Raw genomic sequence first — 15,406 nt, 5'->3', positions numbered from 1 at the left:
AGACAAGAGGAGAAAGCACCAATGCAGTCTATGGCAAGCCGTTTTAACATTTAATAGCTAGACTGGATATTCATTACTGATATCTGCAACATAATTTTGCCTAGTAAAAACTCTTATTTAAGATATCTGTAATTCAGTTTTGACTAGTCAAAACTCTAATTACAGATATCTGTAATTCAGTTTTGACTAGTAAGATTCAAACTATTTTTGCCATTCATGTGTATGGGGTTTGTCATTATAGATATCTCCAATGTAGCTGTGGATATCTACAATTGTTATTGCGGATATCTGCAACTGAATTGTAGATATCTGTAATTCCAGTTTGAGACATCTACAATTTAATTTTGACTAGTCATAATTCAAGTTCAAGATATCTTTAATTATCATCAATTGAAGATATCTACATGGTCCTTTCTAGATATCTTGAATTGAGTTTCAGATAGTCAGAATGACGTTGTAGATATCTTGCATTCGAATTATGACTAGTCAAAATGACGTTGTAGATATCTCAAACTGAAATTATAGATAGTCATAATGTAATTGTAGATATCTATAATGACAAACCCCATACACATGAATGGCAAAAATAGTTTGAATCTTACTAGTCAAAACTGAATTACAGATATCTGTAACTGTAGTATTGACTAGTCAGAATGATGTTATAGATATCTGCAATTCAGTTTTGACTAGTCAGAGTGACGTTATAGATATCTGTAATTCAGTTTTGATTAGTCAGAGTGACGTTATAGATATCTTCAATTAAAATTCATACTAGTCACAATGACATTACCACTAGTCAAAATGACGTTGATATCTATAATGGTAATTCCGGATAGTCAAACTTAGCGATTAAATGTTAAAACGGCTTGCCATAGACAGTCTGTTGTGTTTACATAATGCAGTATGTTTGTTTGTACGTTGCTTTGGCTCATTTTGTTTCAACGTGCAAGAGTTTTCAGTAAAGCACTTGAAACATGTACTACTGTCGTTACAATCTACCAATGTTAAAGCGCAATATACACTGATATGATAAAGGCCTTAAAGCAGGGTCCAAAGGGTCCAATCCGGCCCACTGGATGACTTTACACACCTAATATTGATGCACCTGTGAAATATTATCAACCAGTAGCTTCAGTACAAAAGAATCTGTATCACACTTCTGTCTTAAAACTATATTGGTGGAACCCTGCTGCTGAGGCACTGACAAAACTTTAGACTGTAAATGGTTTATAAGACAAGGGACGACTTAACCTGCTTCTTCCATAGCTCCCACTTTAGTGGAAAATTATTTAAAAAAATGCACATGTAACGAAAGTGAATAGTAGACTGACTGAATGTGGGAAAAATGTCAGACATACTGTTGAATTTGCACATATTTTTCTGAGGATATTGCAGGCTGATCATTATTTGTTGTGGAAATGAGGGGGAAAATTTAAAAGTGTTGTTATCTATAGGTTATTATGTAATGGTTTTACTGGTCCGGCCCACTCACTGGAGATCAAACTCGGCTGTATGTGGCCCCTGAACTAAAATGAGTTTGACACACCTGCCTTAAAGCATAACTTTGGTGTTTTTCAACATGGACCCCATTTCTCTCTGTAAAATCTGCAATGTAATTAGTAGCCCGATTAGCAACACCAAATACATTTTGTGGAGTAAAAGATACAGTATTTGCCTCCAAAATGTAGTGGAGTAAAAGCATAACATAGCATAACATAATGATACCGATGTAAAGTGCAAGTACCTCAGAATTCTGTTTTTTAAAGGGGATGTCTTCAATATCAGGTAATCAAGCAGGACTCAACTTAAAGGATAACTTGGGCATTTTTCAACCTGGATGCTATTTCCTCGCGTGAATGGATCGAAGAGACTGATGTGAAGAACAATTTTTTAAATTGGTCCAGTATTGAGGGAGCCGGCAGAGACCGGCAGCCACAGAACGAGCTGCAATGGAGACACATGGGGCAACTGAACATTGTCACTTTATGTCCATTAAAAGTGGTTATTTTTTGACACAGAGCGACTCAGATTGTTATTGTAAATGTCTTCAGTGTATGTTTACCTTTCACTTGATCTGGTCTGGTTGTTGTCGCCTTGAAATATCCGGAACAGTTTCAAAAATTGTTCTTCACATCAGTCTCTTTGATCAATTTACATGAGGAAATACTTGACAAATGCCAAAGTTATCCTTTAAGGTGAGTCCTGCTTTATTACCTGATACTGAAGACATCCCCTTTTAGAAATAAAATTTTCAGGTACTTGCACCTTAGTATCATTATGTTACGCTACGTTATAGTTCTACTCCACCACATTTTGGATGCAAATACTGTACCTTTTACTCCACTACATTTATTTAATGGCTTTAATTGGGCTACTAATTACATTGCAGATTTAGATTATTCATTCAAAATATAAATAAACTAATGGATTATGGCATATTAATATACCTACCATATACATGAAACAAGTCAAATTAGGTCCACTTGTACCAGCTGCAACATTAAAGTGATGTGGACATAATGAATGCCTTAAGTTTTGGTACTTTAAGTAGCCAATTACTTAAGTAAAAGTTTGAATGCAGGACCATTACTTGTAACAAAGTACTTGTATTGAACAGACCTTCCACCGCTGTGCTGTATATGCTGCGTTCAAATGGAACTCGTGAGCTCGTGCTTACATCACGGGAGGTCGTGAACACGAATCTGGAGCTCTGTGAAAATTTCCTCTTATGAGGTCATGAATACCAACAACATAAAGACTCTTCTCTTGAACTCGACCATGACCCCGCTTGAACACAGTGATATCTCCAAACATCTTTGGGGTCTCTGGAGTTTCCGGGCCTACACGCCATTCCCACAGGTCTGTTGTATGTTTTACTTCTGTTGAACACACACAAGACAGTACATAGACCTAATTTTGTTTCTCCAGTCGAGATAGATATTATTTTTTACAGACTATGGGTTGCTGGTGAAGGTGGGCATGCGTAGTGTCCTCCCCACTCCTCCCAGCTCCGCTCCTCATCCAAAAATTTGCAAACATTTGCATGTCTGGCTCCAGAAATCCAAGATGGCGATGGCTGTCCACAAAACAATGGGTGACGTCACGATTGCTACGTCCATTATTTTTACAGTCTATGCAAGATACACACGTGGTCAGACCATTACTGTTGAATTGCTTTTATTTCAAACAGCATTCACACAATACACTGTATTCTTGAGGCACATTCACATCAAGTGCTAAATAACTTCATGCATGGTCGAATGTAGGCTACAGCTTTGTTGAATCAAATGCAAATGCTGATTGTAAATGAAAATATTGCTTCATTGTTTGGCACAGTAGGAAATATTGTCTATTATATGACCACGGGTGTGTTATTTTTGGATTGATTTTCAAAGTGAGGTGAGGAATGCGATCAGAACTCGACCGAAAACACAGACTAGGTCCCGCTTGATCGAAAGGAAAATCACAACAGTGCGTAAGGCTGATGATACTTGAGTTAGCAGATATTTCACGTGATAATTCACATTCAAAAGTTACAACAAAACAGCACTATTGCACAATGTTGTAGAGAATATCTCAGACAGATAAAAAGCCACCTTGACATTCTGACGGTTACAAGACCCCTGTCACATCTTCATTTTACCCATGAAGCAATATTCAGGTGTCAAGCTGCAGAGTAGCTCCACGTACTTTCACCAGGAACGCCCTCAGTGCTAACACGAAGTTTACAGGTATCTTAATTGATGACAAATGCTAAAATGAGTGTGACAAGTGCCTGGTGAAAAACAACTACGGATTAATTCAGAATATCAAGGTGTTTCCTCTAAGACAAAAAGAACTGTAAACCCATTTAAAGGGGTTAGTATACTTTACATCACAAGTTAAATTCCCAGAGGTGTTTTGATAATAATTCACTGATCAGCAATGACATTTGTGTTAAATATAGTGTTCTGTAAGTGAGGTTGGAGTCTGATGTTTATTAAAGTGTAATACTATGAAAAACATGATTTGCACCCAGAATTTAGAGGGAAAAAAATGACAATGACCAGAATGTTGCAGTACACTATTTACACTGTTAAATATGCCTATGCAACTTGTATTGCATTAATCATGGTAAAAATAGAACAATGTAATGTGGTATTTATATGCTGATTACATCTGATTTGGCCACCCTGTAACAACTGCTACAAATTACAATTATTTCACCTGGATAAGAGTCCCTGGATTTTTTTCTTTTCAAAAGCACAATAAATAATGAAAACCTCTATTATTTGTCACTCTCACTGTTAACAAATTACACAAGCAAATCCAATAGAGCTAACTCAACTCTGCTCTAAAACCGCTACGAAATCAATCAAGTAGGCGCAATCGATGACTGGTTTGAGAAGACAAATGAGTGTTTTCCTGAAAGAGAGGCGATATCACCCCTCCGTCCAGTCGGTCATTCTCTAGACAGCTAGAACAGGCTACAACCAGAGTAGGCACCATGCAGAGAGGGGGGGTTACGCCTGCTGAGGCTGGGCTCCTTTCGTTAATTAAAATTCACATAGAAGCCCAATTGAGTTTTCTGTTCAAGACTTTTGAGACAGTGAAAAAGTATTCACGTGTCCTCTTGTTGGGAATCGGCATTCAGGAGAATTCTCAAGCCAAGGGGACAAGGTAAGGACGTAGGATGCACGCTGTTTGAAAACTCATTACTTCCAGTGTGTAATTTGGGTAATTTGGGATATGCACTGCTCCTTCCACCCACACGAAGTATGCATCTGAGAAATAAGGGAAAAACTATCCACATACTCATCTCCCCTCTGCTGTTATTGAGAATTGGGACTCAGCACAATTCTGAATCCAAGGGGACAAGGTGAGAACATGGGACGGACACCATTTTAAAACTTATCAGTTGATTTCAGTGTGTAATTTGGGAAATGTGGTGCTCCTTCCACCCCCACGCATTATGTACCTGTGACTTTTGAAATGGGAAAAAGTGTCCACATATTCATGTCTTCTCTCGTGGAGAATCGGGATTCAGCACAACTCTCAAGCAAAGGGGACGACGTAAGGACGCAAAGTGGACCCCAATTGAGAACTCAGCGTTACTTTCAGTGTATAATTTGGGTAATTTGGGATATGTCGTGCTCCATCCTCATACACAATACATCCATGACTTTTGAGAAGGGAAAAACTATTCACATGTCTCCTTTGCTGTCATGGAGACTCTGGGTTCTGGCCAGTTCTCAAGCAAAGGGGACAACGTAAGGATGTAGGAAGTAAACCATTTTAAAAACTCATTATTACTTTTAGTGTATAATTTGGGTAATTTGGGATATGCCGGGCTCCTTCCACCCTCATGCATAATGTACCCGAGACTACTAAGATGGGAAAACCATCCACAAATCCATATCCCCTCTGCTGTCAGGGGAAAACTATGCACATATTCATGTCTCTTTTGCTGTTAGGGAGAATCAGCACAATTCTCAAGCCAAGGGAACAAGGTAAGAACGCAGGATGGACACCAATTGAAAACTCATCAATAACTTTCAGTGTGTAATTTGGGTTATTTGGGATATGTGTTGCCCCTTCCACCCTCATACAATGCACCAGAGACTTTTGAGACAGGAAAAGGTATCCACATATCCATGTCTTCTCCTGTGGAGAATTGGGATTTAGCACAATTCTCAATCCAAGAGGACAAGGTAAGGACGTAGAAGGTGAGCCATTCGAAAACTCATCATTACTTTCAGTGTGTAATTTGGGTAATTTTGGAAATACACTGCTCCTTCCACCCTCACACACACAATGCAACCAAGCCAGAATGAAGCCAAATACTAAGGACAGGATTTAAGCGTATAATCGACCCACGGATCAATAAAAACACCCTGTTCAGAGTCAAACACTGGCTTTTCAGATTCCTCCCCCTTACATGAAGAGAAGGTGTTGTTTACTCCAATTGCTTACACACCAGCAGAGCGACACATACCCCACACAGAATCCTCCTGTGTGCCAAAAACTCTTATCTTACTTAAAACAGATCTGAGCATGGCACCAAATAAGGGGAGAGGTGAAAGGAAGGTGAAGAAGCGAGTGTTTTACTTGAAACAGGTCGGGTTTGCACGAGGGCAAAGAGGGCTAGATCCTGCGCAGAGGGTGCCACATGGACACGGGCTTCCTCAGAGTGGCCAGCATCTGGTTCCAGTGGGTGATCCCCATCCCGCTGGCTTCAGGGCCGATGATCACATGGCCGAGGTTCTCGCCCCGGCCGTCGTCTGTGGCCTCTGCCACTGTCACCCTCAGAGAGAGTTCCTGCAAACAGCAGTACAGCGTTAAACAAACTGCTGTGTAAGAATGACTCAGCAGCTTCTTTACAACCTGTTTCATCCAGATCTTTCTGGAATCCGTTAAATGGGCATGTTTATCAACACCAATCAGTACTTGTATTTTTTTTGGCATTTTAACTTCATCACCTTTTACGCACATTTCATTTTATTACTATTTGGCTCATTTTGTAAACAGCCACAAGTGTAAGAGCAGTTACTGAGTGCTTGACTGATCCATGCATTTAAAATACACCTTTTATACTGCAGGAAGATTTTAATGATGTTGTCATACAGTAGATGTGTTTATATCAGTTTTATATCCACAGTCTGGCTGTCAGTCAGTCCACCACTTTGGTCCTGAAAACTAAAATACTGAAACAACTACTCGACTGATTGCCACAAAATTCTGTACAGACATTCATGGACCCCTGAGGAAGAACCCTGAAGACTTTGGTGATCCACTTACGTTTTCCACTAGTGCACCAACAGGTTGGTAGTTTTGGCTTTGGGGAAATGTCTTGACAGCTTATTGGTGGATTACTATGACCTTTGGCACATATATCTGTGATACCCAGATAATGACTCCTAAAAAACTTTGGTTATCCCTTCACTTCTCTTGCGCCACCATGAGGTTCACATTTGTGGTTTTGTGTACCCCAGTGTCAGCTGGGATGGGCTCCATGACACTGGGCGCGTGGCGGGGTACACCCTGGACAGGTCACCAGACTATCACAGGGCTGACACATAGAGACAAACAACCATTCATGCGCACATTCACACCGATGGATACCATATTTTTCCAAATAGTAGCCCAGGTGTTTATTTCACAAAATCGATTTTGACCCCAGGCGTTTAAAAGAACCAGGCGGCTATTTGCTCAAGGCTTTTATTTATTTATTTTTTTGCACCGACCGACCTGCACCAGGCCGTTATTTGGTTACAGTTCCTGTCCAGTATGTTTTTAGTGCAAAAATACTGTATAATGTAGGGGTGAGTTTGTGTACAAAAATCTCTTAACATTTAGAGTGGGTCATTTTTTTCGTGTACACGTGTACACGGGTTTCACCGCTGGGTGGGGCTATTGCATTATACCTGTAAAGCCCCAGTTATCCGAATACCAACCAAACGGGCCATTTAACCCTTTGAAACCTGAGCAAATTGGCTTGATTTCTTTTAAAAATGTGGGAAGATGGCAATGACCGACAACAGAAGAAGTGACACAAAAAATTGCAAGAAATTAGTAAAAAGAGAAAATTAAAAACAAGAAAATCAGTAAAGAAAATAAAAAAACTAAAAAAGAAATAAAGAAAATTAAAAAACAAGGAAATTACATGGAAAGAGTGCATAAAAATCCTAATAACTCTTTAACATAATTTCAAAATGTAATAATAAAAAAAAATCAGAAAATAGTTTTTCTCTAGCATTTTCTGTTTAAAAAAATAAAAAATAAATTCTAAATCTAAACCCAGCCTGCATGTCTTTGGACTGTGGGAGGGAGCTGGAGTACCCAGAGAAAACCCACGCCACACATAAGGGCTCCCCCACCCTGGGTTCGAACCAGGAATCCTCTTGCTGTGTGGCAACAATGCTAACCACTGTTCCACTGTGCCACTGAATAGTAATCAAAGAAATACTAATTGTTTAAGAGAACAAAATAACCATAGAAAAAGACATAACTATGAAAATAACAATGACAGAGAAATACATATGTCATTTTACTGTTGTGTATATGTTAAAATCTGGAATATAAGCAGTTATAACTTAAAAGTTAAAAAAATTGCAAAGTAGCAGACCTCTGTCTCAAGCTTAGTGGATGTGTTTTAGTTTTATCTCCAGGGTAATGGATATATGAACAGTAGGGTCAAAGTTCATACTGCAATGTTATGACAAAGTATGTACCAATTGTGTGCATGTAACAGTATAAACTTTGTAAGGGCAAAGTAAAAAGAAGTGGTGCAATTTGAAACACAGCATCTGTCTTGTTGCTCCTTCTGTGTCCACTAAATTCAAAATACTGTATCATATATCTGTTTCACCTTTATCTAACCAGGACCTCTCGCTTTTTAAGAGAGCTGTTAACACATATGCACAAAACACTACACAAATGTATATATAACACAATAAAGTAAGACCTGACAAACATGACTGAGAAAGTTTGGACAATATAAAACTATGTTTGTACGCTTTATTCCAGGGCTGGTTGGCCATCTTTGACCTTATGTAGGCTCAGTCACTGTTATTTGTTCATTCATGAAGTCATACTGAGTAAACCCCCTTTGTACAGTTGTACTTTGATTGAGCAGAGATCTGACTGTAGCTACAGTCTGAGATCTCAACACTTAAGTTTTGTTGTCTGTTCCTAATGCATGGACTGAGTTGGGAAAGAAGCTTTTATGTGCTGTGCTCCTCTCACTTAGAATAACCTTCAAAAAGAAACTACATGAACTGGTCTCTCCTCCTCGCCTATTTTTAAAGCTCTCATTAGTACGAGGATAAATGAGTCAGTTGCTTCTTGTCATTGTGCGTAGGTGTTCTAATATTTCACCATGTTACTGTATATCTTAAATGTTCTTATTGTGTAACTTTTTGGGTGCGGCTGTCCTGGCCAGGACGCCCTTTCAGAAGAGATTGTTGATCTCAGCGGGACTTACCTGAATAAATATGGGTTTAATAAATAAATACAGTCAACTTAACATGTAATAATTGTCAGCTGCATGTTCATACCTGTGCACATCTAACTGCAAAACTATTCATGTTCAAATACTGCTGTTAAGAGTTCAGTAATATTGCTTTATTATTCCGTTTCTGTTACAGTTTTATCTTATCTTTCCCCCTGACCTAAATTCCCCATGTGGATTAATAAAGTTTTATCACGCAGGACTGGTTTGTTGCCACGTCTAAAGTCTCACCTGCAGGACGATGGACGGCACAGAGAAGATCATGGCTTCATTGAAGATGGGGTTTGTGTCGTCCCTTTTGGTGGAAGTCTTCTTCTTGCTGATCTTCCTGCCGTCTTGCAGGAGATACACTTTGACAAACGGATCTGATGACGAGAATGAGCAAATACGGCAGCATTTTTAAGCTTCTAAAACCCAAGCTACACGTGTACAAACATGCACACACCCCCGCACACACAGAGCATGTAATAAACTCCTCATTAAAGCGTAATCAATTAGAGGCACAGTCTTGTGCACATAATTATCTCTGTGGATGATAATGACAGCGTTTCAGCGGGTGACCTTTATCGGTACAATGTTAGTGTGGCACTTATCTGGACATTTAATGTGATGAACAAGTCATTTAAGTCCCATCTGCCTGTCTGGATATGAATAAATGTGTCCTCTGGGAGTTGACATTAAGAGTGTGAGATTACTGAGTCAGTAAGTGTTGTATTCAGTCGCTGGATATGAGCGTTTATGAAAAATGTGGATAGATGCAAAGGCAGACAGAGGCACACAGATTATAGGTAGTTCTACAAACAGTCATATTAGAGTCATGCAAAGAAAAACAGACGCTCAGCTAGCTCCCATTCACACACATTAACATATAAAACACCAACATTGAACAAACAAATGTCCCTGACCTGCTGTGTTCTTGCTGTTGGTCCACACCAGGTTCTTGCACTTGGCAACAACCACTGTGAGGCGCTCTGCTGTCGGCAAATAGCTGAGAGACAACAGGATCTCCCCAACTGCATCCACAGCCTGCGGAGTTACACAACACGTTAAGTTTAACATGACATGAGCCACATAGATAGATAGTTTCTCTTCCTTACAGTTATCTTTATATTTCTGTAATTATTCCTACCTTGAGATTGAAGCTCATATTAATATCTTGTCTGATAAATGGGAAAAATCTCTATAAATAAAGCCTTTTAAAAAGTGCAGTTGCATTTTAGTATTAAATTGCTAGTTCATCATTTAAATACAGAATAAGGAAATATGATTAACCATTGCTTCATGTAATGATCTTTAATATTTATTGTTTTGTTTTAAGTGGTGCATAAGCTCAATTCAAATTTAATGAATCAATTTATAATTGCTTTTCAAAATTGCTAAATGTGTTGACTGGTTATAATTAAACACAGTAAAAGCTTGTAATTATTCCATTGGCACACTCCAGGCTCCGCAGCCATTGATACTGCTGTAATAACAATGTGAGTAAGACTACAAGAGTCAGTTTGTTAAAGAGGATGATGAGGAGGGAGTCTTGATGGGAACTTTAATGATCGATCACATTTGCTCTTGGTCACTTTAAAGCTACAGCTGGTAACTTTTATAAAAATAAATTTATGTCATATTTGATTAAACTGACACTATATCCTGACAGTACCACATGAGGCAGATAATCTTTGAAAAAAAAAAATCATGTTCCTCCTTCTCCTCATAGTGATGCTAAGAGCAATTGCAAGAATCCAAAAATCAGAGCTGAGGAGTCTCTAACACAGCTGTCAATCATGTCTCACAGGTCGTAAATCACGGTCAAACTGTCGCTGATCAAATATGAGTCAATATTCTGTTAATGTATTGCCTGTTTTCACCTCAAATGTTTCCAGAAACACATTTTAGTGACTGTTTAGCTGTAAAATGATAAAGTTCGTGACCCAACAACTGCCCATCGGCCGGAGCAAACCTTTTCATTATACAGCTAAACATCCATTATTCATTTTCATTCACTAATCGTGGTTGCGGGGGCAGCAGGCTGAGCAAAGTATTCCAGACATCCCTCTCCCCAGCTACGCTTTCTAGCCCCAAGGTGTTCCCAGGCCAGATGAGGTATGTAATCCCTCCAGCATTTTCTGGGTCTGCCCCGGCGCCTCCTACCAGTTGGAGGTGCTCGTACCTTGTACATGCTCTATTGCTGAATGTTAATTTAAGTAAAAAAGAAAAACTCATAAATATCAAGAGGAATAAAACACTCAAGAAACATTTGGTATAACACAAGCTGAACTATAAGTGAGAGAGGTACAGTTAATGTCGTGGAGGGGTTTACGTGTCCTCGTAATTCTCACTCCGACCTTGTCACATATTGATGTTAGGTCATGGACCTTCCACGTCCTGATAAGACACGAAAGGTACCCTGGGTGCGTTGGTTGTTGACGCGCTGAGACACCGTGTCAAGTTCTGTCTTCTGTCTTTCAAAATAAACTTCTGTTTTACCAGGAAATTTACTGTTTACATACAGTCTCTTTCAAAATAAATACACTACGTCAGTACAACAACGCGAATTGACTTTTTTCTTACTCAACTAATGCACGTGGTTGGGTTTAGGAAAAAAGAACAGGGTTTGGCTTTATAATCTTACAAGACACCAACACCGCTCTCCCGGGTAAAAGTCAGTGGTTGTTGGACCCATCCACCACCCCTCTCGTCTGCCCTTCTCGGACCTTCACCACCTTAACTTTCGTTCGTGTCCTGCCTTGTTGGCCCCTGATGCTGCCGAGCGCCATTAAACTATAACGGCGACTGGCTGCGTATCATGCCAACGTTAAAGGATGGCTTTTTTCATCAGTGTCTGACGCTGCAAGTCACTGCCATAGAGCCGGATTTCAACAACTTCGAAGTGAAACTGGGTTGGGCCTTGGACTGTGGGCTCAGCTCGAATAAATAACATGGAGCCACCACCCTGTGGGCCCACTACCTGCAGGGACTGGCATCAGGGCTGGGTGGATTGTGTGCCAGGCGGCAGGTAGGGGCAGAAACTCGGGCCTGCTGACCCTTGGTGTCGCAGACAGCTTACCAGTACACTAAAATATGTTTCTGAAAACATGTGAGGTGAGATATTAGCAATGCCGTGACAGAATCTCGATTCAAATTTGATCAGCGCTGCCTAGTCTGACAGTCAACCGCAGTTCATGAGCTGCTTTAGAGACTACTCAGCTGTGATTGGTTGTTTCCTTCAGGTGTGGTGGACTCCAGCAAATGTCACTTGAAGCAGTGGCAGGAGGCAGAGGAACATGATTTTACAGATTATCGTTGTCATGTACTACTATGCAGATTTGGTGAGCGTTACCAACAACAGCTTTAATTCATGTTTGGATTATTTTCACCAGTGAAAGTTTGGGATGTTTTGTGAGATAATAATCTGTAATACGTTATAGATTAAATTTAGCAAGGAACCCACTGTGGCTCAGCTCTGATTCTTATTTATTCAATGTGACATGTAGTTCTGCTGAACGTCCAGCAGGGGCTCTCAGACACCACCATGCTTTCTTATACAGTATTAAGATACTTCACTGTAGAAGGCCGTACATGTCATACTGGAAATTAGCCTCACTCTGCCTTAAACTGTAGAATCTATTATGGCATTGTTTTTTTCCATTTTGCATTGCATCATATCACACTATACACTATGACACATTACTGCTTTGTAACTCACCTTATTGACATCTTGAAGGTAGAGCCAGGCGTTGAACGGTCTGATGGTCAGGTCCAGGTCTGACAGCTTGAGATCTGCTATCCCTGCGCTGATGTTTCTCTCGTCAGCATCGATACCGAAAGCGGCACAACGCAGGCTGTACTCCTCCAGGAAGGACGAGTCCATGGGGATGGAGAAGTGCTCATCGAAAATCACGGTGAATGCATTCGTCTGGACCTGAGAGAGGCAGGAGATTGTTAGGATGTAGTAACATTCACCTCGTAGATAATTTAAGTGTTTCAGTTTTAAGTGAGCTGAATGCTACTTATGATTTTGGCACAGTAAACACAGTAGTAATTAAAACATCTGCACAAAAGTTGTTGCTCGCAGTGATTGTAAGATAAATCACAAGAATCAGGCGATAATCTAACTTTACAAGAAAAGATGTGGTCTGTAACATCTGTTAATCCTCCCCCTGACTCACTTCTCTTCAGAGTCAGGCTGTCAAGCACAAAATAACCAAAAACACTTTTTATTTATTAAATGATGATTAAATTATTAATTCACTTAAATGCTCAAAAACCTCTGGTCCACAGATTGGATCCTTTTGCATCCACTCTTTTCTCACCTGACCTTACATTCATTTATTTTTTAATAGCCCTAACAAAAGCATCACATACAGTTCAGCACCACAAACTAAATTATCTTCACCTGTCACGTATCAAAATGCAGCCTGAAATCACAGAGGCAGATATCTATTCATTGCTCAAACCACACATATCAAAGTTACATCCATTCCCCTTTCCTTTCCTTCACCCCTGCCTAACACCGCCCCAACACCACACTACCACCGCCGTCACCCTACCCCGACCTCACTCTCCCACCTAGAGAGTCAGAAATTAAAGAGGAGACATGAAAGAAAAAGATAGAGGTGGGGAAAGAGTATTGGGGGGAAAAAAAAGAAAAAAGGACCATTTGATTTGACGAATGCACACACACGCACCTACAACCTCACCAACAGACCCCCTCTCATTGGGTCTGGGGGTTGTTCTATATAGGTAAAGGAGCAGCAGGTGGTGGCCTCCATCAGTCAGCCCCCTCCCCAGGGTCTGGGGTCGACTGAAATGGGGAAACCCCTGCAATTTTATTTAACTTTTAATCAATTGAATTGACTTTAAAAAGGAGACAGGGGCTGGGGTTGGAAGAGATTTATTCAATTTAATTTAATTTCGTTGTTTATTTTTAATTATCTATATATTTATTTTTCTATCTCCTTTTTTTTTTTTACTTAATCTGCACTGTGACTCTTNAGAGATTTATTCAATTTAATTTTTTTTTTTTTTTAATTATCTATATATTTATTTTTCTATCTCCTTTTTTTTTAACTTTATCTGCACCTGTGACTCTTCCTCTTTCGCCTGTTCCTCTTGTTCTAACTCATTCCTAATATTTATTGCTTCATCAACTTCATCAACACACACACATATATGTGTATACACTAACATGCAATTTGCTGCTGTTTGCACTTCCTGGTTTGATACCATGTGCATTTTGTTGTACTGCTGCTTCCTGACAATAAAGGTGAATCTAATCACATTTAATCTAAAGTAATATCTCAAAATCTTTGTGAATAAAACCAAAATTATCAGGGTAAATGAGTCAGACAGTGAAGCCATAAAACTGAACTTAGCTCAACGATAAGGAGCAACAACAAACCAAATATGCAACGTGTGGTTTACCAGAAGAATGTCATAATGTAGAAGACTCTGCAGAGAGACAGTTTTTACAGTTTTCTGATAAACGCTTGGGGCCTGCATTGTTGAGAACATGCAGTACAATGAGAGCACAAGATCATAGTCGATACTTTTCACACCAAGTCACATGTCCAGACACATTCCTCCCACTCTGCTGTCACTGGATGTTTTTACTAGGTATCATCCTTTAAAAAAATATCCTGTAAATCTATCTCCTAAAAACCTAGGGATTCGGTTTACTAGTCACAATTTAAAATACTTTCTTGGAAGCAGTTTGGCATGGCCAGCAGAGCACGCCATGACGACTTTAGATCTAAGTGAGAGAATGAATACATTTCAATAGTGACATAGTATATGAGCTGACTTTGTCATCATCAGGAGGTGGAGGGGATGATGGATGGTGTAATACCAAGGCGAGACACCTGCCAAGCTGCAGACCACTATTGGAGACCAACAAACAACAAAACTGGTTGTTGTCGGGTAATTGCTGTGTTTCCAGCAGTTTTTCATCCTCCAAATGTGGGTGATTTTTAGCGACCCATCACTGTTTTTGCAGCAGAGATAGTGCCATGAAAAGTGGATGTTTTTTACCGAGACATCCTTGTTTCTCCAGCTGGGATCGTTCCATGAAAAGCGGATGTTATTAATCGAGACATCCTTGTTTCTCCAGCTGGGATCGTTCCATGAAAAGCGGATGTTTTTAATCGAGACATCCCTGTTTTTCCAGCTGGGATCGTTCCATGAAAAGCGGATGTTATTAATCGAGACATCCCTGTTTCTCCAGCTGGGATCGTTCCATGAAAAGCGGATGTTTTTAATCGAGACATCCTTGTTTCTCCAGCTGGGATCGTTCCATGAAAAGCGGATGTTATTAATCGAGACATCCTTGTTTTTCCAGCTGGGATCGTTCCATGAAAAGCGGATGTTTTTTACCGAGACATCCTTGTTTTTCCAGCTGGGATCGTTCCATGAAAAGCGGATGTT

The 15,406-nt window shown here is 39.8% G+C and overlaps 1 protein-coding gene and 1 long non-coding RNA gene across 4 annotated transcripts in view; one reads left to right on the top strand and one right to left on the bottom strand.

Moving 5' to 3' along the window:
• Nucleotides 1–3,147: 3,147 nt before the first annotated feature.
• The window catches only part of syt12 (synaptotagmin XII), a 42,352-nt gene continuing 30,093 nt past the window's right edge, over nucleotides 3,148–15,406 (bottom strand). The window contains exons 5-8 of the mRNA XM_050073986.1: nucleotides 12,690–12,905; nucleotides 9,895–10,015; nucleotides 9,221–9,354; nucleotides 3,148–6,297 (exon numbers count right to left, since the gene is read on the bottom strand). Coding sequence (XP_049929943.1) covers nucleotides 6,124–6,297; nucleotides 9,221–9,354; nucleotides 9,895–10,015; nucleotides 12,690–12,905 — 645 coding nt within the window. The 3' untranslated portion in view covers nucleotides 3,148–6,123. The remainder of the gene's footprint in view (nucleotides 6,298–9,220; nucleotides 9,355–9,894; nucleotides 10,016–12,689; nucleotides 12,906–15,406) is intronic.
• Nucleotides 6,199–15,406, top strand: part of LOC126408441 (uncharacterized) — a 54,281-nt gene continuing 45,073 nt past the window's right edge. For 2 of the 3 annotated variants that reach the window (XR_007571853.1, XR_007571852.1), the window contains exon 1: nucleotides 6,531–6,800. This is a non-coding gene — a long non-coding RNA (uncharacterized LOC126408441). Of the gene's footprint in view, nucleotides 6,334–6,530; nucleotides 6,801–15,406 lie in introns of those variants that run through there. The other variant, XR_007571854.1, reaches the window with a different exon arrangement.

Source organism: Epinephelus moara, chromosome 20, assembly GCF_006386435.1.
Source record: "Epinephelus moara isolate mb chromosome 20, YSFRI_EMoa_1.0, whole genome shotgun sequence".
Classification (NCBI taxonomy): Eukaryota; Metazoa; Chordata; class Actinopteri; order Perciformes; family Serranidae; genus Epinephelus; species Epinephelus moara.
The sequence above is the reverse complement of the archived record's forward strand: the minus strand, read 5'-3'. Positions and strand labels throughout refer to the sequence as shown.